Source organism: Monodelphis domestica, chromosome 1 (assembly GCF_027887165.1).
Source record: "Monodelphis domestica isolate mMonDom1 chromosome 1, mMonDom1.pri, whole genome shotgun sequence".
NCBI lineage: Eukaryota > Metazoa > Chordata > Mammalia > Didelphimorphia > Didelphidae > Monodelphis > Monodelphis domestica.
Window position 1 is genome coordinate 21069901 of NC_077227.1, and position 27500 is coordinate 21097400.

Below are 27500 nucleotides of genomic sequence, written 5' to 3' on the forward strand. Positions count from 1 at the left end.
TGAGCTCCAGTTTATATCCACAGTGGCCTGATAGATCTCTCCCTGGATGGCCATCAGAGAGAGGGATCTCATCGGTATAGAGAACTCCCAGGTGAAAATACTCATTTCTCCATTGCAGGCTGCCATCTTCTCTTCAACTTAAGGTCTTTGAGGATTGCCTAGAACTCTGAGAAATGAAGTGACTTGCTCAAGGTCACATAGTACGCATCAGAGACAGTGCCAGCCTGGCTATAAGGCCAGCCCTCTCTCCACTATGTAGATATGCAAAAGTCATGTCAAAGTCAGCCTCTAAAATGGAACTCATGTCTGCCCCCTGCCTCCATCTCTATTACTAACTTCTCTAGTTAGTAATTGGTGAGGGCACCAATATTTTTCTTGTCACTCAGATTTGTGACTGAGGCATCATCTTTGATTCTTCACTCTGACTCGCTCATCTCCCAGAGCCCACAACTTGCTAATGTCTTGTAGATTCTATGTTTGCAAGGCAAAACCTCTCATTGTCTCCTTTTTTTATAAAACATTGTGCATATATCACTGGATGGGAGAAGAATCACTGAATCTGAGAATTCATTTTAAATCCTTTGACAATAACTCTATAACTTTGGGTAAGTGGCTCAATTTCCTTGAGCCTCAGTTTCCTCACCTGTCAATGAGGGGTTAGATTAAATAATTATCCTCTGAGACTTGTTTCATCTGCAGAGCAATGTACAAATGGTCTTGAGATCACTGGAGACTCACAACCACCCAACAAAGACAGTATTTCATCTCAGGACTCCAGAATTCAAACTAGAAGGCACCTTGGAGAGTATTTTAGTCCAACCTTCTCATTTTTCAGGTGAGAAAATCAAGATCCATTCAGGTCAAGTGACCTATCCAAGGTCACTCAGGTAGAAAGGAGAATAATGGGGATTCAAACATAGAGCCTATGAATACAAATCCAGCATTCTTTAAAGATAAGGACACTGGGGGCAGCTAGGTGGCTCAGTGGATTGAGAGCCAGGCCCAGAGATGGGAGGTCCTGGGTTCAAATTTGGCCTCAGACAATTCTTAGCTGTGTGACCCTAGGCAAGTCATTTGAACCCCATTGACCACTCTTCTGCCTTGGAACCAATACACAATATTGATTCCAAGATGGAAGGTAAGGGTTTTTAAAAAAATAAATAAATAAAGTTGAGGACACTGAAGCTGAAAGTTAAATTAGTTACTTGGACACATGGTTAATGAGTGTTAGACCTGAGATTTGAACCCAGGTTTGCCAGACTCTTAAGTCTACCTAGCCACCCCCTAATCTCTCTAATACCAAGTAGACCTCTATGAGAGGTAGTATAGCCTAATAGAGTGTCTAAGGGTAGGCCTATAGACCTTCCCAAATTTCAAAACTTCAATTCAATAAATATAATCTATAGCATTTACTAATTTAGGTTCTTTCTTTCTTTCCTTCTTTCTTTCTTTCTTTCTTTCTTTCTTTCTTTCTTTCTTTCTTTCTTTCTTTCTTTCTTTCTTTCACTCTTTCACTCTTTCTCTCTTTCTTTCACTCTTTCTCTCTTTCTCTCTTTCTCTTTTAATTCTTACCTTACAATTTAGAATTGATACTGCATATTGGTTCCAAGGCAGAGGAGTGACAAGGGCTAGGCAATGGCAGTTAAGTGACTTATCTGGGTTTATATAGCTAGAAAGTGTCTGAGTCCAGATTTGAACTTAGAACCTTCCATCTCTCTATACCTGGCTCTTAATCTACTGAGCCACTTAGCTGCCTCTGATTTTCCTTCTTTATTATGGCACATTGATTAGAACATTCTTATGGGAGCCAGGACAACTAGGGGGCACAATGGATAGAGTCAGAATGCCTCATCTTCCTGAGTTCAAATCTGGCCTTAGTCATTTACTAGCTATGTGACTTTGGGCAAGTTATTTAACCCTGTTTGCCTCAGTTCTCTCATCTGTAAAATGAGCTGGAAAGGGAAAGAGTGCCAGTATTTTTGCCAAGAAAACCTCGAATAAGGTCACAAAGAGTTGGACATGCCAGAAATGACTGAATAGCAACAATAAAATGCTTTGCAAATCTTCCCATGTTATAAAAATGTTAGCTATTATTCGAAGTTACAGATCAGAAACGTCCCTTTGACCCAGCCCTTAGTCCTTTAGCCCAGTATTCTCTCAACAGACCATATCTAGTTCACCCAGTGACTCTGTCGTCACGTACATGATGCTGCCTCGGCCACCTGTCCAACGGACAATAGTTACCCTTTGGTATTTGATGACTCAACGTTGGAGTCAGGCTTTCCAGAAAGCCAGAGACAAATATGGAGACTTTAAACCTTTGACCATGTCCTTTTCTCCAGGCTGATCTTTTGGCAAGGAGAAATGGTTAATGAGTGCTGATGACATGGAAAAATACCCTGGCGGGGTAGGGTAGGGTAGGGTACAAAAAAGGTGCCTCATTCCCTTGTAAAAGCTTCTAGCTACAACGTTGCAGAAACATTTCTAGAGGGCTTTTAAGCAATGAAAGCAATACAACACTGGGGGTGTGTCTGTGTGTATGTACATGTGCATGATTTTTTTCTCTTTTTTCTCCCCTTCCTCCCCATTTCTCCATCTCTCTACCTCCTCTCTTCCTCTCTCTCTCTCTCTCCCATCCTTTCTTTCTTTCTTTCCTTCCTTCCTTCCTCTCTGTCTCTCTGTCTCTCTCTCTCTCTCTCTCTCTCTCTCTCTCTCTCTCTCTCTGTCTCTCTGTCTCTCTGTCTCTCCCTCTCCCCATCCCTCTTTCTCTCTTCTCCTTTCCTCTTTCTCCCTCTTCTCTCTCTCTCTTTTTCTCCATCTCTCTCTGTCTTTCCCTCTTCTCCTCTCTCCCTCTCCCTCTTCTCCTTTCCTCTCTCCATCTCTCTCTCTCTCTCATCATCTCTCTGTCTCTTCCTCTTCTTCTCCCTCGTTCTCTCTGTCTCTCCTCCTCCTTTCTTTTCTCCCCCACCCATTACATTTTCACAAAAAGGCCAGGAACTTTGTTATTTACTCTCAGAGTTCTTAATCTCTTGCTCAAAAAAGCAGCAGATTTATTGGCTTGTCCATCACAAGACCATCCTCTTGCCATCAGTCAGCTTGATCTCTAGTTAATAGAAGCTCATTAGAAATCCCACTTACTCAGCTGGCCCCAATGTGACAACCCTCCCCAATTTACTTCTTTCACTATGCATACACCAAGAATTGGGCTGAGAATGAAGGGGATAAAAAAAACCAAAACATTTATTCTCATTAAATACCAGGTACTGTATTAAGTGATTTTATAAATAATTATCTCCTTTGATCCTTTGAGGGAGGTGCTATTATTTTCTCCAGTTTGCAGTTGAGGAAACTGAGGCAGATAAGATGAAGTGATTTGCCCAGGGTCAGACAGCTTGTAGGTACCTGAGGTTGGATTTGAAATCAGATTTTCTTGCTTCCAGCCCCAGTGCTCTGTGTACTGTACTGCCACAAGCTGCCTCCCTTATTTCTCCATTGGTAGCATCAGGGAAGTGTGAAGGAAGTAGATACAATAAGTACCAATGAAGATTTGTTCATTGGAAAAAAAAAACATTTTTTAAAAGTTTTTTTAACCAAATCTGTGACTTCATTGACAGTATAGAACTCAGAAAATAAGCATTTATTAAGCTCTTACTGTTTTCAAGCACTGTACTGGGGAGGCTAAGAAAAACATCAAACCATGTGCTCCCTTTCTTGAAGGAATTCACATTTTAATGGAGGACAAAAACACGTAAAAAAAAAACAACTGTCCAATAAAGACATATACCAAGCAAGTGGAAGATACTCTCTGAGAGAAGGTATAGCAATGGAACAGAGAGGGGTCCCCTGCAGAAGGGAAGCCAGGATGCAGAGGGAAGAGGCAGAATATCTCGAATAGAAGGAGACAGAATTGGGATGAAGAGCCTGGGTGAGGAAGCCTAATGTGTCTGAATCATGTTGGAAAGTAAAGTGTGGAACTCTGGCAAGGTAGGAAGGGGGCAGGTGACAAAAGGGCTTCAGAAGTCAAACAAAGGATTTTTTATTTGGTCCTGGAGATCACAAGGAGCCAATGACATATGCAGTGGTGTGTGGAGCTAGCAGTGGTCCCATCTCACAGAGGCAATTGTTAAATTTCAAATGTGAGCATCTATGCCTTGAAAATTGGCCAGAATCACAAACCAGGACTTAAGTTATTGTTTTCCTGACTTTCTAGACTTGAGAAAGTGATAGAGAAAAGGTTATTAAAGCCAACTAAACTTAAAAGTATATCATTTCTCTTGGATAAGCATATTTATTATAGCTACATATTGATAATAAATCATGTATCACATTGTTGTTATGTTACATAATATGCTACATTTTTAAAATATAAAAGTAAACAGCAACTCAAAACAGCGTGTTATAATTTTTTTCAAGAGCTTATTGTTAAACGTTTACCAGCATATCCCTGAGAATGTGAGTGGGCAGAAGGTGAAATGACAAAACCTGTACTTTGGGAAATAACTTTGGCAGTTGAGAGAAGGATGGGGAATACCCTCTATTAATACAAGTCTCTACTTGCTCTGAAACTTAGAGTCTCAGAGAATTGGCTTTGATGCTAAGGGTTTAGGGAGTATGTGTCTGAACTTGAACCCAGGCCTTCCTGCCTCTGAGGATGACTCTGAGGATTCTCTATACCACTTGGTTTATCCTTGTTAAATCAAAATGTCTATGTAGGCAAGCATTTCTATAGGTATATATACCTATAGACAGGTAAAAACCCTGTGTGTATGTGTGTGTGTCTTTATTTATAGTGTATATCGAGCTAGATGCTGGCTTATTTAAAGAAAGAATAATAATGAAGATAAAGCTGGAATGAGTAGGGGCGGCATCTTGTCCAGTGGGACAGTCGAGGTCAAAGGTCCTGCGAACTTTAGTCTGCCAGATATGTGCCAACTTTTCATTACTCCCTCTGCCTGACTGGCACACAGTTTCCTGGGAGATGCTTAATAAGCATTTGCTGGTTTGACTAAAATTCTGAGGACACGACATGAGGGGAAACAAAGCAAAAGTGAAGTTTTTAACAATCTGAACTACTAGGACTTAGAGGAGATAGTATGGCCCAGTGGAAAGAGCCCTGGCTCTAGGGCTTATAAACCTTAAAATTCCTTAGACTTATAAATGTTGGAAATTTCACCATTGGGAAATTTCATACTTGGAAATAAAGTGATTTCCTTGTCACAGGCTACAGGATGTGGGTTCAGATCCTACTTGCAAAGGTCCTTTCCAGCTCTAAATCTCTTAGGCAAGTCTTTGTGCTCAGTTTCCTTATCTGTAAAATAAGGGAGATTTCCTAGAAGGCATCTGAAGTTCCTTCCAGCTCCAACTCTGATCTGAATAACTGGGAAGTAGTGAGTTGCCCATCTTAAAGTCAAGTTGGAATGACCTCTTGGTGTTTAGATTTTAGAAGGGACCCAGTGCTTGGCACAGTGCCTGGCGCATAGTAGGTGCTAAATAAATATTGATTGATTGACTGAGTGAGAGTAGGGGGTCTGAATCTGTGATTGTGTGAGTGTAACATCAATTCTCATTCCAGCTCTCTAGAATCTGGAGGACAATGCAAAGATCTATTTATTGCATGAGGTTTTAGGAAGATGAGGCAATGGTCAATGAGCTCTGAAAGTACCGCCAAGAAAAGAGAAGTGTACTCACGATTGTTGTCATGGTCTCCTCTGTGACCACCTTTAGGGTGTCGACCACCGAGATGTAGCCGAGTCTTTTGGCAATGGCCAGGGCTGTGTTTCCATTCTGGTGGGAAAGCATCAGGGAGGCATTAAGAATACTGACTTCATTTCAACAAAGAAAGTTTCGCTACACAATTTTGTTAGTCATTCATTTCTGTTGCGTCTGACTCTTCATGACCCCGTTTGGGACTTTCTTGGCACAGATACTGCAGTGGTTTGCCATTTCCTTCTCCAGCTCATTTTACAGATGAGGAAACTGAGGCAAGCAGGGTTAAGTGACTTTTCATTTTAATGTTTCAGTCACATCTGACTCCATAATCCCAGCTGGGGTCTTCTTGGCAAAGATACTGGAGTGGTTTGCCATTTCCTTCTCTAATACAGCAGGCAGCACACCTTGGAAGCAAGGGTCCTGGCTCAAAGTCTGAAGACCTGAGTTCAAGTTTCAAACTTTTCCACTTACTAGCTGTGTGATTGTGGTTACTATTGAACTTCAGTTTACTTATCTGTGAAAGGGAGATAGTGATGATGATGAAAATAATCACACTAGCTATCAATCACATAGGGCTGTTGTGTGGCCGTATATTACTAGTGGCTATAAGCCAATAATTATGTCATTATTGCTCGTTATAGAGTGGCAGCAAGGCATGGTAGATGGAGGGCCAGCCTTGAGTCAGGAAGTTCAAGTCTCATCTTTTATATCCAGGCAAGTCACTTAGCTTTCTTTATCTTTCTTTTCTTTTTTTTAAACCCTTACGTTCTGTCTTGTTGGTTCCAAGGCAGAAGAGTGGTAAGGGCTAGGCAATGGGGGGTCAAGTGACTTGCCCAGGGTCACACAGCTGGGAAGTGCCTGAGGCCATCATTGGACCCAGGACATCCCATCTCTAGGCCTGGCTCTCAATCCACTGAGCTACCCAGCTGCCCCCATGTCACTTAGCTTTCTGGGGCCCCCTGGGTGACTCTCTAGGCTTATCGACTGAGCAGAAGGCACCAGGTCTCATTTCCTTATCCAGGGATTCCCACCTACCAATGAAACCACAGATCTCATCTAAAGAATTAGCATCAATGTTCATTATAATAGAACTGTGTATTTTATGAAAGCTACATCAGATAATTTACTGCCTTGGGGAATAAGATTCTGAAAAGTAGAATCTTTTTTTTTTAATAAATCCTTACCTTCCACCTTAGAATCATACCATGTATTGGTTCTAAGGCAGAAGAGTGGTAAGGGCTAGGCAATTGGGGTTAAGTGACTTGCCCAGGGTCACACAGCTAGGAAGTGTCTGAGGTCAAATTTGAACCCAGAACCTCCCATCTCTGGGCCTGGCTCTCAATCCACCAAGTCACCCAGCTGCTCCCCCAAAATTGGAATCTTAAAATGACAGAAAACAATTGTTGAAAATTATTTCTACATATAACTGAAAAAACCAAACACAAATAATTTTAAAATGTCCATCATTACTGTATCACATTATTAAAGTGTATTGCCACAAATATGGAATAAATCATTTTTATACAACTTTTAGCTTTACAACGAAGCCTCCTCTTAGTTCTGTGAGTCAGTCAATGCATTTATAATAATGGTAGCTAACATTTATGTAGGACTTTCAGCTTTACAAAGGGATTTACAAATATTTTTTACTTTATCCTAAAGACAACCCAGGGAGGTCGAGGCTATGATTATTTCTATTCTCCAAATAAGGAAACTGTGTTTGAAAAAGGTGAAGTGACATTTCCAGTGCCACACAGCTAGGAAGTATCTGAGATGGGACTTGAACCCATCTCACTGACTCTAGATCTAGCCCTCTCACCATTGTACCACCAAGCTACCTTCATAATGCCAGCACTGTCATTGCCCTCATTTTAGAGATAAAGAAATCAGAAGTCCAAGACTTATCCAGGGTCACACAGCCAGTGAGTATTGGTTAGAACTGGGATTCCAACCTAGGTCTTCTGAACCCAGGGACCATGTCTCCTCCCCCATGAGATTGATCACCTTGAGAACAGGGACTCTTTTATGCCTTTCTTTCTATCTGGGCTTAGCAAGAGGATTTGGGTGGGCATTTGATACCTGCTTCTGGTTATGACCATTGAGCCATATGGCCCAGAAGCTAGGATTCCGGTTATCCTTATAAAGAAGCACACAGCTGATGCTTCTCTCTCTTTGCTCCCCCATGATGGAGCTTTTCCCATTGTGCTGCATTACAAGGAGGGGGAGTGTGGAATTTTCCCTGATGAATATTTGAGCAGCATGGTGGGACGCCTGCCTTCCTGGGGAACCTGATTAGTACTGATTACTTTTGCATATTGTGAATACTTGCTGGAGACAGGCTAACAGGGGACCCCCGTGAATGGAAATCAGTGAGACTGATGGGGGAGAATCCGCCATTTTCTTTAAGCCCCTTCTCCCCTCATCATGGTACTCATCCCAGTAGTTCATAGTAGAGCTGAAATAGTTCTGGAGAGGCGTATGAAGAGGCTCGGAGCCTTGAAAGCCGACATAAGGCAGGAACTTGTTTTCCAGTCTCAGACAGACACTCATGTCTCTCTGGTTGGCCATTCAATCAAGGGCATTAAGAGTTTAGGGACTAAATGACTCAATGGATAGAGACAGGCCTAGAGACTGAAGGTGGAGGGTTCAAATCTAGCCTTAGGCACTTCCTAGTCATGTGATGCTGGACAAATCACTTAACACCAATTACTTAGCCCATACCTCTCTCCTGTCTTGGAACTCATACAGTTTTGATTCTAAGATGGAAAGGAAGGGTTAAAAAAAGAATTCAGGGACCTCTTTTCTCTGTATGAATATAAAGGCTACACCAATACGAGCCTGCTTGCTTTGACTCATCCCATTGGACCAAAGACATCCTCCATTTTTGTTCATCAGATGTACCAAAGCAACGGGTGCAATGCCCAAGGCCTCCTCCCACCTGCCCCCCAACCACCTGTGCTTTCTGGCATCACTTACCACAGTGAGTTCGTTGGGGGAGGCATTGTTCTGCAGTAAGATATTAATGATGTGTGTGTGGCCCTGCTGGGCTGCCTGGTGGAGGGGTGTGTACCCATTCTGCAGAAGGGATAAAAAAAGGAACATGTTTTACCACTCTACGGCTATGAGGCCACTAGCATGGAGGCAGGAGATGGTCCTCACTCACCTTCGTTTTGGCATTAACCTTCGCATAATGCTGGAGCAGGAAGTTAACGATCTTGATGTTTCCATAGTGGCAACCCACATGGAGTGGCGTGTAGCCCATCTGTGGCGGGAAGATAGAAGCGGACGTTAATCAGTGGCCACGTTGAGTGGCAAATGGTCCATACTGTTGGGAAGGGCAGAGAGGCTTCTTTCAGAGGTGATGAAAGTGACCTGACATTTGCTCAGCATGCCTAACATCCCAGGACTAACCCAGCATTCAATTATGGAGACAATGAGGTTGGCAGAAGATGGGGCAAGGGGGATTATCTCTCCTTTTATTGACGCCCAGGGCTTTGAGCCCCAGAGAGGCTGAGTGACTTTCCCAGGATCAGTCAGGGATGGAGCTGAGATCTTGTCCTGATTCCTCAGCACGGACTCATTCATTTATTCATGAGTACTCTCCCTGGATCATAAAGAGAGTTGGAAGGAACCTCAGAGGTCACCTCATCCAACCTCCTCCTATTACAGATGAGGACACTGAGGCTCGGGGAGTTAACGGACTTGCTCAAGGTCATCCAGGTAGTATCCAAAGCTGGATTTGAATTCTCTCCATTGTGTCATCAAATCCTTCTAGGCCTTGTGGGAAAAGTGAGATATGAGCCCGTGTAAACCTCAAAATTCCTTAGACTTATAAATGTTGGAAATTTCACCATTGGGGTATTTCATACTTGGAAAATTTCTTACTGATAGTCTATTGGAATGGGAACCCCATTGACATGGGAGGTTCCTTCTCTTCCCTTCTTAAGATTACTTTAGGACAGAAACCTTTTGCTGAACAATGGAAAGGACTTTGACCTATGCTTAAGCATAGAACAGGAATTTCTTTGAATCATGATTGATTTTAGAATTGATACAATGGAGATACTTGGAATAAATCTCCACCCTATTCAGTCCTAACAGGATTGAGTAAGGGCTGCAGCCTAGATCAAAATTTAATTATTCCAATCTCTACCCTACTCAGGTTAACAGGATTTAGAAAGGGCTGTAGCAAAGGAGCAAAGATTTAATCATTTGAAAATATGACCTTCAACAGACATGTGCAAAAGCCAGAAACCTCTGGGCGGTCCTGAGTTAAGCTAGAGCCTCCATTGGCACAGGGAAATTGATGAACAGTGATTGGTAGATGGGAGAACTGAGGGGAGGAACTTGGATGGTTTCCTTAAGGATAGGGGGTCTGAAGACTCCAGAGGGTGGTGGAGTAGTTGGTCGGTGTGGTTCGTGTGGGCTCTGAGAAGCTTGCGCTGAAGGAAGCTGAAGGTGGGGGCCTCTGAGACTGTTTCTCCATTTTGGTCACGTGAGTAATAGGGACTGATCTCCTTTCTTTGCCCCAGCTATCTAAGGGCTTGGGCCTTTTGGCCCAGCCTAAACAGAAGGGGTATTTAAGCCCTATTTCCTTCTCTCCCTTTTCTCTCTCTCTATCTCTAATTACTTCCTCCTATTGTAATTAAACTCCATAAAAGATTGACGGCTGACTTAAGTTTTCATTTAGTAATTACATTGCTGATTCCTTGGCGACCTTAAATTAATATATATCAGTCTTTTAAGGTGATTCCCTTGTAACACCCGACGTTGCAAACTTGGAAGGATATGGATAAGCGGAGGGGGAGGACAAAACCGTAGAGAACCGTTGGTGAAGTGCCAATTGTATCACTGCAGGATCTAGCCATGGCCACCCCCTAAGGAAATCAGAAATCCTTGAGTTTATTGTGGAAATGAAAAGATATCTGTAGGGCCTCTGATTCGTGTACCTGGCTAAGTGGGTGTAGACTCTTGAAGGGATAGGGAGAAGCCCAATGGTAAAAGGTATACCAGAACCCTGATGAACTCTATCCCAGTCCCTACATATCTATTAGTTTAACTGCACACTAAGGAATTAATGGATTCATTCTAGCTCAAGGCTAGTCACATTCCACTATGTCAGCACTGATAGGAGATCTTGTCAGTGTAGACACTCCAGCTTAGATTAAATTTCTTGAGAGTAGTGATGGTTTTGTTTTCTGTACTTGTATCCCCTAGCACAGTAAATACCTGGTAAGCAGAAGGCATTTAATAAATCTTCTACAATGGATTGATCTGGGTAAAAGACTTTGATAGTCTATATCTCATACAGAAATTGTTTTCTTTTTTATTTGGATTTTTTTGTTTGTTTTTGATTTTTCTTATCAATTGATTCATATACTTCACAATGCAGCCATGAATCTCTAAGTGATCCCTATGTTTTTCAACACCCTCTTTGGGGGAGGGGGGAGGATATATTATTATTCTAAAATGCAAAGTTTAAATTCTTTTTGAGAGTAATTTTAGTTTAAGAAACATGCAACCTCTTTGAATCCAGGAAGTGAACTGTTTGGAGAAGACACCATAAAGTTGTCTACACAGACAACATGCTGCACCAGAAGACCCAGAGTGAACTTGGGGATGTGGTGACTTGACCTGTGTGTGTGTGCATTTGTTTTGTTCTCTTTTCCTTTTATCCCCAAATTATTGTAATTTCAAAGTTGATTATATTTACAAGATCCCATTGGAGAGACCAGTCTTCCAAGGATCTCAGGGGGGAATATATAATTGAAAATCTGTTACCCTAAAAAAAGAACTACATTTCCTGGGAGCCCACTGACTTCCCATCGTTACATACTTCCTATAGACAGGGGATATTAGGTGGGAATGTGAAGGGTCCCTCCCTCTTTTTGGCCCCGTTGGGAATCATGGTGGTGGTAGAGCGGGGATTTTGAAATGACTAATCAGCCATGGGCACGTGGTCTTTATTTTGTTTCCTCTTTATTCCTTAATCTCTAATGATTGTTAATAAATCTCCTAAAATATATTCTTTTCATTATTGCACATTAGTTTTAAATTTTACATGTGCCTAGAGGGTCTACATTAATACTCCTTAGTATCCAGGAGTTCATGATTTGCTATGTTTGAAAAAGGAATCGGCCTGAGGTCCAATCTCCTTCTGATGACATCATACAAGAGGCAGGTTCTCTTTCTGGCCATATAAAAGTGTGGATTAATGGTCAATGGATAACCATTCCAGCCCTTCAGAGTACAGTGGAATCCTCACCTCCCTAGCCCCAGATCCTTGCCCAATGAGCATCTCTTTGGACAGTGGTCATCAAAGACACCCGTGGGCAACAAGGACTATTTTGCTGGAACTCTGCATAGACTGTTTTCTCTTCTGGGGAAAGCTCAAGGATTAGGAAGACCTTTAAGATATCTGAAATCTCCTTTTCTAATTCAAATGCTGTGAAACTCGTTTTTCCAGGCATGTTTTCTACTATGGCACATACTACATAAATGAAATGGAATGCAATAAAACAAAGTGGAAGATGGGAAACGATCATTTTCATGCAATTGCTGTTTTGAGTCTGGGACAGGTTGAGAAGCTGAGCTTTCAAAAGTAAATAATTTAATAATTGGAACAATTTCTAAATAAAAATTTAATAATTCCAAAATAATTGTTAGCTCCTATTTTCACCCAGACATAAACACATTCATGCATGAGCATGACCCAGGACACAGAGGGGCTGTAAGAATTTGGCAAAGAAGCCCTATTACAAGTATTCAAAAGAAGGCAGATGCTCTTGTGGCAAACAAAAACACCAATCCATTCAAGAGTGGCACTTAGGGGACAGCTAGGTGGCTCAGTGCACAGAGGGTGATACCTGGAGATGGGAGGTCCTGGGTTCAAATCTAACCTTAGATAATTCCTAGCTGTGTGATCCTGGGCAATTCACTTAATACCCATTGCCTGGTCCTTATTGCTCTTTGCCTTGGAACCAATACACAGTATTAAATCCAAGATGGAAGGTAAGGGTTTAAAAAAAAGGAGTGATACTGAAATCATAGTGGCTCTTTGGCAATATGTACTATCTCAATCAACTAATCACTGTTTTCTGGGAATTTGGGGCCTTTTTTTTTAATTAGAAAGGAAGCATCATACATAAAGAAAACAGAAGCAGCTGGATCAGATATTTCTTTGTGATTTGATTTTATTTTTAAGAAAGGAATCAGCTTCTGTTTTGTAACTTTAAAACTTGGCTGGAGTTCGCCCCACTCCCGCCAATACTCACTACCTTTTTTACCTTGGTTATACAGTTATTGAATCTTCCAGGCCTCAGTTTCTTCCTCTGTAACATGAAGGTCGTAGAGTGGATGGACCCTTCCATTCTAGGGCCAGCACAATACAACAGAAAGGAAGGGCACTGACTCTCAAGCCAGAGGCCTGGGTTCAGATTTTCTTAGTAAGTTTCATACTCTCTGTGCCTCCTTGGATAAATGACTCAGTTTCCTAATCTGTCCAATGATGAGGTTGGAGCAGACAGCTCCTGATTCCTCTCTGCTCTAGTTCTGTGGTCCCTGCTTGTTCACCTTGGTCTAGTGGAGGGCCAAGAGCAAAGCGAGGGGAAGGAAACATTCCGAGTCCACTTAGAGGCAGTCACCAGCATCCTCTCATCAGCTCCTCACCAAAGCCAAGGACCAGAAAGAGCTCTGGAATGAGCTGGTATTGGGAGGGATCTTGGCTGGAATCCTACCTATGACAGCCACGGGATGCATGACCCAGGACAAATTTCTTTACTCAGTTTCCTAATCTATAAATTGGTGAGGATTTTTGAAATACTGAGGATTGGGTGGTGAGGAAAACATTTTGTGAATCTTAAAGCATCATAGCAATGCCTGCTATTATACCCTTACTTTCCATCTGAAATCAATACTAAGTATTAGTTCCAAGGCAGAAGAGTGGTAAGGGCTAGGCAACTGGAGTTAAGTGACTTGCTCAGGGTCCCACAGCTAGGAAGTATCTAGGAAGTATCAGATTTGAACCCAGGACCGCTTGTGTCTCTAAGTCTGATTTTCTATCTACTGAGCCCTCATAATGAGAGGTCATATGATATCATGGATAGAGGGCTGGTTTCAGAGTCAGGAAGCTCTGGGTTCCAGTGTGACCTCAGAAACATATTAGTTCTCCAATTCTAGGCAAATCACTTCTCCTCCTAATGTTCCAGGGAACACACTAAACTTAGAAGTAACAGAATCAGAGGCAGCTGGGTAGGCACTGGAGTCAGGAAAACCTGAGTTCAAATGTAGCCTCAGGAACTTACTAGCTGTGTGACTCTGAGCAAGTATTTTAACTCTGCCTCAGTTTCCCCATCTGTAGAATGAACTCGAGAACTAAATGGCAAACCACTCCAGTATTGTTGTCAAGAAAACCCCAAATGGGGTCACAAAGAATCAGACATGACTGAAGGACAGCAAAAAATAGTTGTTGCCAAAGTATATCAGTGGAAGCAGTTCCACTTCTGTCCCAAGAAAAGAAGGATTCCATATTCCATCTCAGCTTTCTTCCTCTTCTGAGCTCCTTTCACCAGAGCCTCTCTAGTTAGAAAGTTAAATGTCCCAGCAAAGCCGGGGGGAAAGCTATCACTCCTCCCCCTTTCTCTCTGTGTACAAATACTATAATTAAAAGAGAATTACAGACTCGGCTCATTTTATGGGACAGTGACTGCCCCCAAGAAGGAAACAGAGCAGAAGCTCACTTCAGAGGCAGAGGCTTTCGGAAAGCCAATATTCTGTCTATGACCTGGGATGGCCAGGCAACGGATGCAGTGCCATGTTTTAATGTTGGCTCATCGCCAGTGAACGCCCTGAATTGAGGAACTGGGGAATGCTGGGGTTTCTGCTACAAACATCCCAGCATCTCAGATTTCAGGGCAGAAGGGGTGTTGGAGCTCATCAAGTCCTAAACCCTCATTTGACACATGAGTAAACTGAGGGCCAAAGTACTTAAGTGACTTGCCCAGAGTCACACAATAAGCCATCAGTCAATCATTATTAAGTGCCTGCTATGTGTTGGGCACTGTGCTAAGGAATGAAAATACAAAAAGACAAAGATGGCCCCATCCCTCATGGAGCTTATAATCTAATGAGAGAAAATAGCCAATAAATACACGCAAAAAGATATAGGATAAATAAGAAGTCATTGAAAGAGGGAAAGGGCTTGGGGATGGCTTCCTGACTCCAAGTCTAGTGCCCATCCACTATATCACCCTGCTTTTCTGTATTGTATTGTACGTGTCTCCATTGGGTCATGGGCTATGTGTTCCGTTGCCTTCTCTATCCTTGAGCATTTAGCACCATGCTAGGCACACAGCACATGCTTGGAAATGGCCGTCGTGGTGTCCCTGCTGTCTAGGGGACAATGGTTTCTGGCTACAGACCCAAATAATGGCACAAAGGGACTCGACAATGGACAAAGGTGTTTTTAGGTTCCCAATGTGTCTATGGTCTTGGTTTACAATTTAGTTTTGGATGCCCAAATGTGTCTTAAAAGTGGAAAAAAGGCGATCTAACAATTTCCCTATGACAAATGGTTTCAGATCTATTCTGGTGGTCCCCAGGGAGTGCTCTGCTTCAGCTTTTTGTCATGACTTAATAGCTAGGATATCCTGGACCCTTAGCAGTCTAAAACATTATTGGGGGGAAAAGAGAGTAAGAGGAGCGATGATCAGCGAAAAAAAAATTGAAATAGATATGTTGTCTTTCCCAAAATAAGACCTGCTGCCTCCCAGGAGGTTGTTAAGTAGAGGCCAGATGGATGGCTACTTGTTAGGTATTTTGTTTTTATTTTTTAAATCCACACCTTCCATCTTGGAATCAATACTGGGCATTGCTACCAAGGCAGAAGAGCAGTAAACACTAGGCAATGGGGGTTAAGTGACTTGTCCAGGGTCACACAGCTAGGAAGTGTCTGAGGCCAGATTTGAACCTAGGACCTCCATTCTCCAACTCTCAAGCCACTGAGTGACCTAACGCCCCCCCCCACCCCCCGGGTATTTTATTTTATTGAAGGATTTCTTTAGAATAAAGGGAGAGCCTATCCAACTCTCAAATGCTATGATTCCATGTAGAAGAGGGATTAGATTTGTTCTTCTTGGACCTAAAGGGCAGGGCCAGGAGCAAAGAATGAAAGCTGGAAAAAGGCGGACTTAGGGTTGGTCTCAGAAAAACTTAACTTTTAAGTTGTTTAAATAAAGTGATTATTTAAAAACCATCAGAGCTGTCCCGGAGTCGAATGAGTTTTCTCTAGAGAAATTTAAGCCGACACTGAAGGATCCCCTTATCTCATCTGATCCTCATAGAGCTGAGTATTGCTATTACTCTCCCCATTTCACAGATAGAGAAATTGAAGCAGGGTCTGCAGCTAGTTTGTAATGTAATGGGGATTCCTTCTGCTTGTGGTTTGGATTAGAAGGCCGATGAGGTCAGTATATGAACTCCCAACCACTGTAATTCCAGGTGGAAAAAGGATTAGACTTGTTCATCTTGGCCCCAGAGGGCAGACCCAGGAACAAGGAGACCAACTGAGGCTGGAAGCTTCCTAACCAGCACAGCTACCCAAGAATGGAATGGGTTGTTTCCGGAGGGTTTCCAGCAGAGATGGAATGACCACCGGCTGGGGGTGTTGTCGTGGGGACCCCTCTTGGATATATGCCAGACTAAGTGGCCACTGACGTCCCTCCTGCCTCTCTAGTCCTGGGATTCTGCTTCTCCTGCCATCAAGGACCCTCCTTGGAGCATTTTTTTCTAGGAGGGAGAGAAATTTGGGCAGATTCTTCTACCATCTCTCACTCAGGCTCCTTTATGACCCAGAGGTTTTCTGGACCTGCCTCTGGTTCTGTCTACACCTCTGAGCCTGTCCATACTGCCTTTACTCACCGAGCAATCTTAATAAGACACTTTTTTTTTTAAACCCTTACCTTCTGTCTTGGAGTCAAAACTGTGTGAAGGTTCCAAGGCAGAAGAGCAGTAAAGGCTAGGCAGTGGGGAGTAAGTGACTTGCCCAGGGTCACACAGCTGGGAAGTGCCTGAGGTCAGATTTGAACCTAGGACTTCCCATCTCTAGGCCTGGCTCTCAATCCACTGGGCTACCCAGCTGCCCCCTTAAATAAGACACTCTTATCAGAGTGTGTGAACAAAAACAGTGTAACTAACTACACCAAGCTGGCTGCTTCACAAAGACAACAAAGAGAAGGGAATCCTCCTACTCTGCTTGAAGTCTTCCAACTGGGGCTGGAACCATTATGTCGGAACTCTTCTTTGATCTGGCCCTCTGATTCGTTCAGGGTTCTCCGAGCACTATAATTCCTTCTACTAGTCCAGATTGGCAAACTCCTCTGAAACTTAGTGTTACCATTTAGACTACCTGGCCTGGAGTCAGGAAGACCTGAGTTCAAATTCTGAGTCAGATACTTGGAATGTGTGATCCGGGATCACCCTGGGACGTGCTATGGGATGCCAGTCAGTTTCCTCATCTGTAAAATGGGGATGATAATGTCCAACTAGCTCCCAGAGCTGTTGGGAGGATCAAATGAGATAAGAGACTCATCTTGTCTCTGCTTAGAGTCCTCCAGAGGAAACCCACCCTTTTGGGCATAGTTCTAATTGTTTTAAAAGCATAAACTATTTAAATAACTTAAGCCTGACGTGAAGCTTCTAAAAGGTTTCTTCTGGGGTTGCCGTGAGGATTCAATGAGATGATATTTGTTAAGAGCTTAGTATAGTGGCTGGAATGCAGCCGCAGCAGGTGCTCTCTAAGTGTTAGCCATTATAATGAACGTCATTGAAGCCGTATAGAAGGAGGAGGTTGTCAGAGGATATCCCAAACCAGGAGGAAAAGGTGGAAAGCACCTTCCTCTTCTGATATAAATTCAGGCAGGGAAGATCCTGAACAAGGGCAGCTCCCTGCAGGACATTCACCTTTCTGATGGGGAATGATAGGATTCTGATCCTCCTCTTTCTGGATGAAATTTGAATCCTGCTTCTGGGTATGAAGTCCACTTGGTGACTTTTTTTTGTTCATTAGAAAGGGAATCTGGGACTGCTGGGTGACTCAGTGGATTGAGAGCCAGGCCTAGAAATGGGAGGTCCGGGGTTCAAATCTTTCCTTACATGCATCCTTGCTGTGTGACCCTGGGTAAGTCACTTAACTCCCATTGCCTAGCCCTTATCATTTGTTTGCTTTGGAAACAATACACAGTATTGATTCTTAGATGGAAGGTGAAGGAGGGTTTAAAAATAAGTAAAGGGAATCAAAAGATCCCATCATAGGTCATTGATTAAATCAAAGACTTGGGAAACTTGGGAGGGGGGAAGTTGAGTCACCGAGGACTCCATCAATAGGTAACTGATTAAGTCAAAGACCTTGAAATAATAAAATAAAATAATATATGATGTAAATAAGTAAAAATTAATGGAAATGAAGAAATAATTTTTTTAAGGAAATCCAAAGACTGTGATTCTTCCAGAATATAAAAGGATTACAGCTGTTGCTTCTATGGTGCTTGAGAGTTTGGAAATCTCTTGACTTATTATTTTATTTGGTCCTCCCCACAGCCTTGGGAGGCAAGTGCCAAAGATCTTATTATGCCCATTTTACAGACAAAGAAGCCTCAGAAAAGAGTGTATAAGCTGGGACTTGAGGCCAAGTCCAGTGAGGTCTCCATTATCTCTACATCAGCATCACAAACACTAAATGATTCAAGTAGGTATAAAGGCTATTTTTAAGAGGATGGAGTTTAAAACTGAGTTTAAACTCAGATGGAGTTTATGAAAACAGATTTCACAGCTTTTCATTTCTAGATATTTACATGGCCTTTAAAAAAGTTCTCTTGGGCAGCTGGGTGGTACAGTGGATACTAGAGTCATGGAGGCCTGAGTTCAAACTTGAAATCAGATACTAATGAGCTGTATGACCCTGGGCAAGTCACTTACCCTGTTTGCCTTGGTTTTCCTCAGCTGTAAAATGAGCTGGAGAAAGAAATGCCAAGAAAACCCCAAATGGGGTCACAAAAGAGTAGAACAGAACTAAAGTGATTAAACAACTCTCCTCTAGATTGAATGGCTTCCTAAAATAAGGAGTTTTTCTTTGTTACTCATCTGTAAAATGGGTATAATAATAGTCCCAGTTTTCCAGGGTTGTTGTGAAGATCAAAAGGGATAATGACTGTAAAGCAGCTGGCATGGTATCTGGTACATAGTAGGTGGTATATAAATATTGCTGTTATTATGTTGCTGGGGATTGATACTAAGATAACCACACCAGGAAAAGAAAATCGTATTTCAAAAGAGTTTCATCTTGGTGACATGCCAAAAGAGCTACCAAACTGATGAGACCCCTCACCCCCGGGATCTCACCACAAAGGGCATTATTTTCCATTTTCTGTGTATAAAAAGACATCCTGGGATTTCTGTCCAGTTATGGGTTGCCCTTGATGGAACCGCAAATTCTTCCCAACTAGGTAAATTCTCTGATGCCCGAAGGATTTATTTATAACATTAAGGAGTGCTGATCATCCTCTGTGCCCCATAACTGGGGGAAAGGCTGAATAAACCGTCTCCTTTGGACAAATTGGGATCCTGGTGATCTATAAAAAATGACACATAAGAAGACTTGCAGAGGACCAGGACATCACTTCTGTGAACCATGGAGGGGAAGGAAGCAGGAGGAGGAAGGCAACCTACAGACCCTCTAGGACAATGTGAAATAAGCACACAAAAATCCACTAAGTTGCAAGAGAAGGGAAGAGATTAGAAGCGAGCTCTAGCATTAATAAGGGCTAATTATCATTATTTGGTTGAATTTTGTGGAAATGTGCATTATTACATAAAATAAGAATTTTATATAAACATAAAAATTTTAAATAAATATAATTTAATTAGGTATATTATTTTTATATCTATATTATAAAATCATATAAATATCAATATTATAAATAGATTTGTATTGCATAGTTATATTATAAACTCATATAAATATTTATATTGCATAGCTATGTTATAACATGATATAAATATTTATATGATAAATATATATTTATGAGATCATGTAAATATTTATATGATAAAAAGTTTATATGGTATAGGCATATCACAGAATCATTTTATATGATATAATTATAGATTATTATTGATATAATATTGAATTATATATATATATATTACTTTTGGAAATGAAATAGTTTGGTGCTTCTGTTTCCTTGGTGCTTTTATTGCTTATTTAATGTCTTTCATTGTTTGTTTTTTATTGAGGCTGCTATTATTTCTGATACAAATTACTTAATAAAAAAGTCATGGAAAATAATATTGTTTCAGTCTCCTTATAGAAAAGACAACTGATGGGTCAAAAAGTTAACATGGAAAACATCTGAGGTGCCGCCCATAGGGAGCATGATGGGACATGTGCTCCACAGATGCTTTTCAAGTGATGGGATGGGTGATGTTTGCCATAGGGCTGTGGTACCCAGGAAATGACGGGTCCTACCTTGGTTGGGGCATCAATGGCTGCTCCCTGATTCACAAGGACCTCGGCCACGTTCACCCTGTCCTCTTGGGCGGCCAGGTGGAGTGGTGTCAGGCCACTCTGGAAAACAGATAAAAACAGTCATTTTTTAGTCCATGAAAAAACACAGAATTGATAACATAGTAAGGTATACTTTTTAATAAAGACCAGAAAGCATGACTCATAGAACCAGTCAACCCATAAACACTTATTAAGCAACAACTGTTTGCAGGGCTGAGGATGCATTTGAGAAAGTACCTATCCTCAAGAAGCTTTCACTTTCTACGTCACCAAAATTTTCTTTTGCCAATAATCCAATAAATCAAGCTTTTTCCTTGCACTAGCATCCTCCTCTGGTGCCCCATTGCAGCCTAGAGGTGATCCTGGGTTCTTACACCAAAGCTAGCAGGACACAAGCTGGTCCTAGGACAAGGAGAGGCTTCAAGTGGAACACATGTCCGTCACCCAAGGGCCAGTCTGTGATCGAAGAGGCTCATCACTAGGTTTGATCATGGGGAAGTGCTTGCTTTAGGATTCAGCAACTCCTTGGGGCCTTTAATAAGATCTAGAAGGTTTGGGATCTGTATCAGTTCATCAGTCAATCAATGAGTATTTATCAAGCAGCGAGTATGTGCCAGGCACAGTACTAAGTGATGGAAGGGATTACTCACACTGACAAAACCAGAAACCATTGGGGTCTTGACCTGAAGCGACCTTTATAGAGTAATAGCAGCGATGACAATTCACATTTCTTATTTTTGTGGGGGGATTTAGGGTTTGGATCCCAAGTTCAAAGAGTCATAGACTGAGAGCTAGGCAGAACCTTAGAGGCCGTCTAGTTCACGAAGGCTGGAGCTCGTATCGAATCTGGTAGGGATCATCTCTCTGGGACTTTTGCAGGGAAGTCAGTGCCATTTGCTCAGGGGATGTTGACATCGCAGAGCTCCTCTTTTGGATGAAGTCCTGTACTAAGGCCTGGACCACAGAGCCTCCTCATGGCCCTCTGTGTGACCCTCTGGAAAGAGGGTGGAGGACAGATCTACAGCACTTACAGACCTGAGGAGAGATGAGCACCACTAATTATAGAGTATTTTCCCAAGGTGTATTTCCTTGAGGAGAAAGTGGCATTTTTCACCACAAGTGGCCAAAGTGCCGTGGGCAGCCGCCCAAGCTGGAGACGTACTTTTTTGGTGGCTGGGGTAGGAGTTGACGGTGGTTCATAATGGAATTTTCCCTGGAGTCCAATCTGTTGAACAGTCTCCCAACAACCTCCTGGCAGTATGGGACATTCCAGTACTCCTCTGTACAGTCCTTATCTGAAGAGATGACTATTGATACTGTGAGATGCTGAGATTCCTAGAAGGGTCCTGGATGGCTAATGCCCTGCAGGTCCTTTCAGCTCTAAATCTATGATGCTGACCTTTGTTTCTTGACCCGATCTGATCTGATCCGTGTTCTCCCCGAGGTAGGGAGCTCCAGGTGAGGAGTTTGCTTCAACTGGAATCGGATCTGCTCCCTAAGGTCTCGGGGCACTGAGATGTGAAATGCTTTGCCCAGGGTGACACAGCCAGTGTGTGCCCGCTGCAGCATGAAAGCATGGGTAGCTGAGGCTAGCTTTCTCTCCGCTGCTTTTCTCAGGATTTATGTTTCCTTTACAAATAAGGAAGTCTTCCTCCGGACAATTGAAGTAGACGTGATCGTTGTTGAAACGGTAGGGGATTTCGCTTGGGATTTTCCCATGTCTTCCAGATGTACAGAAGAGACATGAACAGGCGCCTGGGCTCTGGAAGCTGTGGATGCCTACCCAGGAATGGCCTGATTTTGGTCAATTCAGAGACAAGAAAAAAGCAGACGGACTCAAAATAATCCCCGTGACTCCCGGGCATCAGACTGGCACACTTCCCTTAGCCTTCAATGCACTTTGCAGCCAAGGTATTGGAGAAGGAGGAGAGGAGAGGAGAGGACAGACAGCCTTTGGTCCAGATTCTTATGCCTTAGAGGAAAGTCAATCTGAATTAGAGCTGGACGGATCTTAACCTCAAGAAGCTAGGTGTCAGTCTCTATGAAATGAGTAAATGGTGCAAGGAACTTAGCAGTAGAAGCTGAGAAATATCAGGGACTTAAGCATCTCATCATGATGCCTGGAGGCAGTTGTTGTTCAGTGGCTAGAACATTGGGTTTGGAGCCAAGAAGATCTGAGTTCAAATCCAGACTTAGACACTGACTCACTGTATGACCGTAGGCAAATCATTTAGACTCTGTCCACCTAGGAGGTAGGCAACTGGCTCAGTGGATAGAGTGCCAGGTCAGGAGTCAAGAAGACCTGAGTTCAAGTTCAGCTCTGTGACCCTAGGCAAGTCATTTATTTATTTACATAAAACTTTATGAAAAATTTTATTTAATTAATTTAGAATATTTATCCATGGTTACAAGACTCATGTTCTTTTCCTCTCCTCCTCCCCCTCCTGTAGTTGACACACAATTCCACTGGGTTTTACATGTGTCATTGATCAAGACCTATTTCCATATTATCGATATTTGCACTAGGGTGATCATTTGGAGTCTACATTCCCAATCATATCCCCATCGAACCATGTGCTCAAGCAGTTGTTTTTCTGTGTTTCTGTTCCCACAGTTCTTCCTCTGAACATGAATAGTGATCTTTCTCATAAGTCCCTCAGAATTGTCCTGGGATATTGCATTGCCACTAATGAAGAAGTCCATTACATTCAATTGTGCCACAGTGTATCTGTCTCTGTGTATAATGTTCTCCTGGTTCTGCTCCTTTCACTCTGCATCGATTCCTGGAGGTCCTTCCAGTTCACATGGAATCCCTCCAGTTCATCATTCTTTTGAGCACAATAGTATTCCATCACCAACATATACCACAATGTGTTCAGCCTAGGCAAGTCATTTAACCTCTTATTGCCTGACTAAAAGATCCACTGGAGAAGGAAATGACAAACTACAACTCTGGCCCATGGGGTCATGAAGAGTTGGGCACAACTGAATGACTCATCAAGAACAAATAATCCCTATGTAAAAAGAATAAGACATGTTCTTTTTGACATTTAAAATGAGAGACTGAAAATAATAATAGATAAATGGTAGAGTGAATAAAATTTTAAACCTGGAGTTGGGAAGTCCTGAGTTCAAAGTTGGTCTCAGAGCTATAGGAACCACAGTCTGCCTCAGTTTCCACATTTGTAAAATAAGGATGATAATAATAGTGCCTAGGTCATTATGAGGATATTCTAAAATTGTATCTATAAAGTAAAATATAAATTCTAGCCATCATTATTATTATTATGAAAAAATAAAATCACATCCATTAGGGCAGGTGGGGCAAGAATTCGATGCATCTTAAACATAAAGGTCATGGATAATATAAAACATAAGCAATAAATAGTTTGTCCTGGCACCCTTTCTATAGCGTTTGACAAACTGACTTTGCTTAATTATAGTAATGAGTGAGCAAACAAAAACAAGCACCTAGGGAATTTAGGTTAGGTGGATGGAAATTCTTTCCAGATCCACAGAAAATGCTAAATTTAGATAAATTCCCCTTTGTTATTTTTACTGAACAAACCTTGGTTAGGCATCTTGAGGCTAGAGAATGTTGGCGTAGGTTTGTGGGGTGTGCCTGTGGTGTGTGTGGGAGCACCCTGGGGAGCTCAGGTTGCTAAATAAGATACATCCTCTGTCTTCTCAGTGCTTTAATTCTAATGGGGCATGTGGAGGGCCATGGGACATACATAAAATAAATTTAGTGATATGGGGACACAGAAGGTGCTTGATGAATGCTGATTGACTGATTGATGGAAAAATGTTCTTTCTGGGACACATGGTGGATCCTTGCTCAGTTAGACCTGTACTACATTGGAAGTGTCCAGCAGACCCCATGGAGACCTCATGATTCCCAAGTGCAACCTAAACTGCACCAAAAAGTAATTTGGTGGTGGGATTGAGAGGTGAGCCTGGAGACAAGAGGTCCTGGGTTCAAATGTGGCCTCAGACACTTCTTAGCTGTGTGACTCTGGGCCAGTCACTTCACTTTCATTGTTTAGTCCTTACCACTCTTCTGTCTTGGAATCAATACATATTTTTGAATCTAAGATGAAAGGTCTAAGTTTTTTTTTTCATTAATGTAATTGGGAAAGATTTAACAAAATAAATAATAATTTAACGAAACATTGATAATGTTATATTTTAAAAACTAACTCTGTGACGTGGAGGGATCCCTCGGCAGACATTAGTCACCTCCATGTCTATCTGAGATTGAAACCAATGGAATCAACTGAGGTCCCTCCAATCTCTTCTAGCCTTCAAAATAGAGGATTTTGCCTTACCTAAATGAAGAAAATCCTTTTTCAGCCAGCTCAAGTAGTTCATGAAGACCCATTTACATGTAAATGATGCCTGTGCTAATTAGAGACCACTCTTACTTTTTGATAAAAAATAAAGAACCCAAACTCCCCCAAGGGTCACTGTGCCACCATGCTTCCTAGTCCTGTTCCCCATGGAAGAGTGGGAGCAGGATAAGGGGGGCCTCGGGGATGAGTTCCCACCTCCCTCAATGGAGGGAGCATCCCTAGAATGAAATCGTAGAAATGCAGACTCAGATGAAAAGTCATCTCGTCAAACTCTCATTTTACATTTGAGGAAACTAAGGCCCAGTTGAGGTGGCAGGACTTGGCCCGAGGTCATACAAGTAAGCAAGTGGAAGACCCAGATCTGCCTGGAAGATTCCCCCAAATCCCAATAGTCGCTTCCTTTTAAAATGATCTCAATTCAGTGAGCTTTGTTTTAACCGAGTGACGTCGTCTCACTCACCTTATTGCTAAGGTTCACGTTGGCATTTCTGGAGAGGAGCAAGGACACCATGTCCACGAGGCCCTCCTGGGCAGCCAGGTGCACAGAGGCGATCCCTTGCCTGGTCACGGCGTTGGCGTCTGCGCCATACTCGAGCAGGCTGGTGGCTATGTCCATCTGATTCTTTTTGGCGGCGATGTGCAGCGGCGTGTAACCGTTCTGTTAATACAAAGCATCTCATTACACACTGGCCAGGAAGGAACAAGACTGAGCCAGCCTACTGGCCGGTTGGCTTTCTACCTCACGGTTCTAAGGCTTCCCTTTACCCCAGTGTTTTATCCAGCAATTTATTGTCCCCCATGTTGGCCATCACTCCTTGAAAACAGAATCCTAGAGTGGAGCCAGACGGTTGAAGATTGACGAGGGTCCACATCCTGTGCTACCATTTTCTCTCCTGTTGCTTTCTCTTATGCCTGGTCCTTGAGAGGTTCCCAATAAATAAATAAAGTTACCCAATTCGTACAAATCGGAAAAGGAAGGTACTCTCCCAAGGGACAGGCCCACATTTTTAGGTTTGGTTTACAGGGGAGAGAAGGAAGGAGGAAGCAACAATGGAATGAGAATAGGGACCAGACCTGGGATTTCACCACTACAGAGCACTCCTGGGAGAGGAAACTCCATCAAGGCAGATTGCCCTCTTCTCTTACCACGCTATCTTAGAGCTGCCTGGGTTACTGAGAGATCAAGTGACCTGCCCAGGGTATATAAGAGAGATTAGTCTCAATAATTATGATGGAGAACAGGGTTTGCCTCTAGTCCCCTAGAATCATCAGAACCTCACTGGTCTGGGTGTGGATTAGGGAAATACTCCCATGGGCCAGGGTGCCCCCAATAGGAATCAGTCTTAGCAATGACAACTATTCGTTATTTTTTCTACTGCAACTGACTTTTATTATCTTTTTTATTCAAGGCTACCTCATTTCCCCCTTTAAATGCCATCACAATTTTCAACATAGGTTTTCCAAAATTATAATATCCAAATCGTCTCCCTTCGTCTCTTCTTCCCCTCCCCAGAGAGTAAAGAATTTGACCTGGATTATACCCGTATGATCATACAAAATATCCTTCCATATTGGTCATTGCTGTAAAAGAACACAATGAGAAATACTTTGAATGACTTGTGTACACCCTGCCTGATGGGACTCGGCCCCACTTGGCTCTGGCCCATTGCAGTGACAAATGCCCTTTTCTGTAATGGGTTAGGGGTTGGGACCTGAGGGCTATTTGAGCTTCCCAACTCCCATGAAACTATCCCCCTCTTGGCGGGCCCCATCAAAGGAGAAACAGGAGCTTTCCAATCTATTTTTAGGCTTGACCTATTCTCAGTTTGGGTCTTGAGCTGGCCCAGAAGGCTTTGATGCCAGGCTTCAGAAGCCCATCTTCTTATGGCCACACAGAGAAGAAATCACTGTGAGAGAGTGGTGCCAGCTAGCCGCATCCCTCAAGGGGCAGCACCGCACGCTTAGGAAGCAGAGATCAGCTTCTCCAGCCTGTCCATCATGAGCATGTTCAGGGGCTAAAGGCAGCTACTCAGATCTCTTGCCATCAGACAATTGTTTTTGCTAATAAGGATCCTCCAAACTCTCCATCACCTGGGAAAGAATAATTGTTCCTAGCACTATAGGGCTTTATAGAGTGGTTACAACAAACTTGTGAGGCAGAAGGGTATTAGTCCTCCTGTGTGAATCATGGGAAATGAGTGGCACTGGAGGAAGGACTGGACTTGTAGTCAGGAGGACACAGGTTCAAATCCAGCCTCAGATACTACCTGTGTGGCCCGGGATAAGTCACTAAACCTCTCCCAAACTCAGTTCTTTCATCAGAAAATGAAATCTAAAAGGACCAGCTCCTCAAGGTGATTCTAAAAACCAAAGGGGATAATTTATACAGAATACTTTGCAAAATTTAGAGTGCTCTATGAATACTAGTTATTCATTTTAATATTAATGAACAAGAAAGTAATAATATCAGTTACAGAGATGAAATGTAGACAGAAAAGGAAGGAAATAAGCATTTAGTAATTGCATTTTACAATCATTCTCTCTCTTCCTCCTCTTAACAAGCTTGAGAGGTAGGTCTTTATTTTATAGCTGAAGGACATGAGGCAGACAGAGGAAGAGTGACTTGCCCAAGGTCACTAAGCTAATATGTGAGAGACAGGGATGAAATGAGAACACAGGCTTCTGTTAAAATCAATCCTCTGCCTTTTTCTTTGAACTCCACTGCCCTAATGCCAGTTTGGGGTAAAATAACGAGTGACTCTCTTTTTCTTTACTTATTAGAGAACAAATGCTTCTGGTAAGGTGAACATGAGGAAAAAACAAGCTGACTCTTCTAACAGAAGAATGGAATGGCAAACAATGTCTGTAAAACGATGAAG

General features: G+C 42.4%; 1 protein-coding gene across 11 annotated transcripts in view; it reads right to left on the bottom strand.

The window, feature by feature from the left end:
• Positions 1-27500, bottom strand: part of ANK3 (ankyrin 3) — a 754092-nt gene that overhangs the window by 137933 nt on the left and 588659 nt on the right. For all 11 annotated transcript variants that reach the window (XM_056795799.1, XM_056795855.1, XM_056795804.1 and 8 more), the window contains 5 exons: positions 25082-25279; positions 20231-20329; positions 8873-8971; positions 8686-8784; positions 5689-5784 (listed from right to left, as the gene is read on the bottom strand). In XM_056795799.1, coding sequence (XP_056651777.1) covers positions 5689-5784; positions 8686-8784; positions 8873-8971; positions 20231-20329; positions 25082-25279 — 591 coding nt within the window. The remainder of the gene's footprint in view (positions 1-5688; positions 5785-8685; positions 8785-8872; positions 8972-20230; positions 20330-25081; positions 25280-27500) is intronic.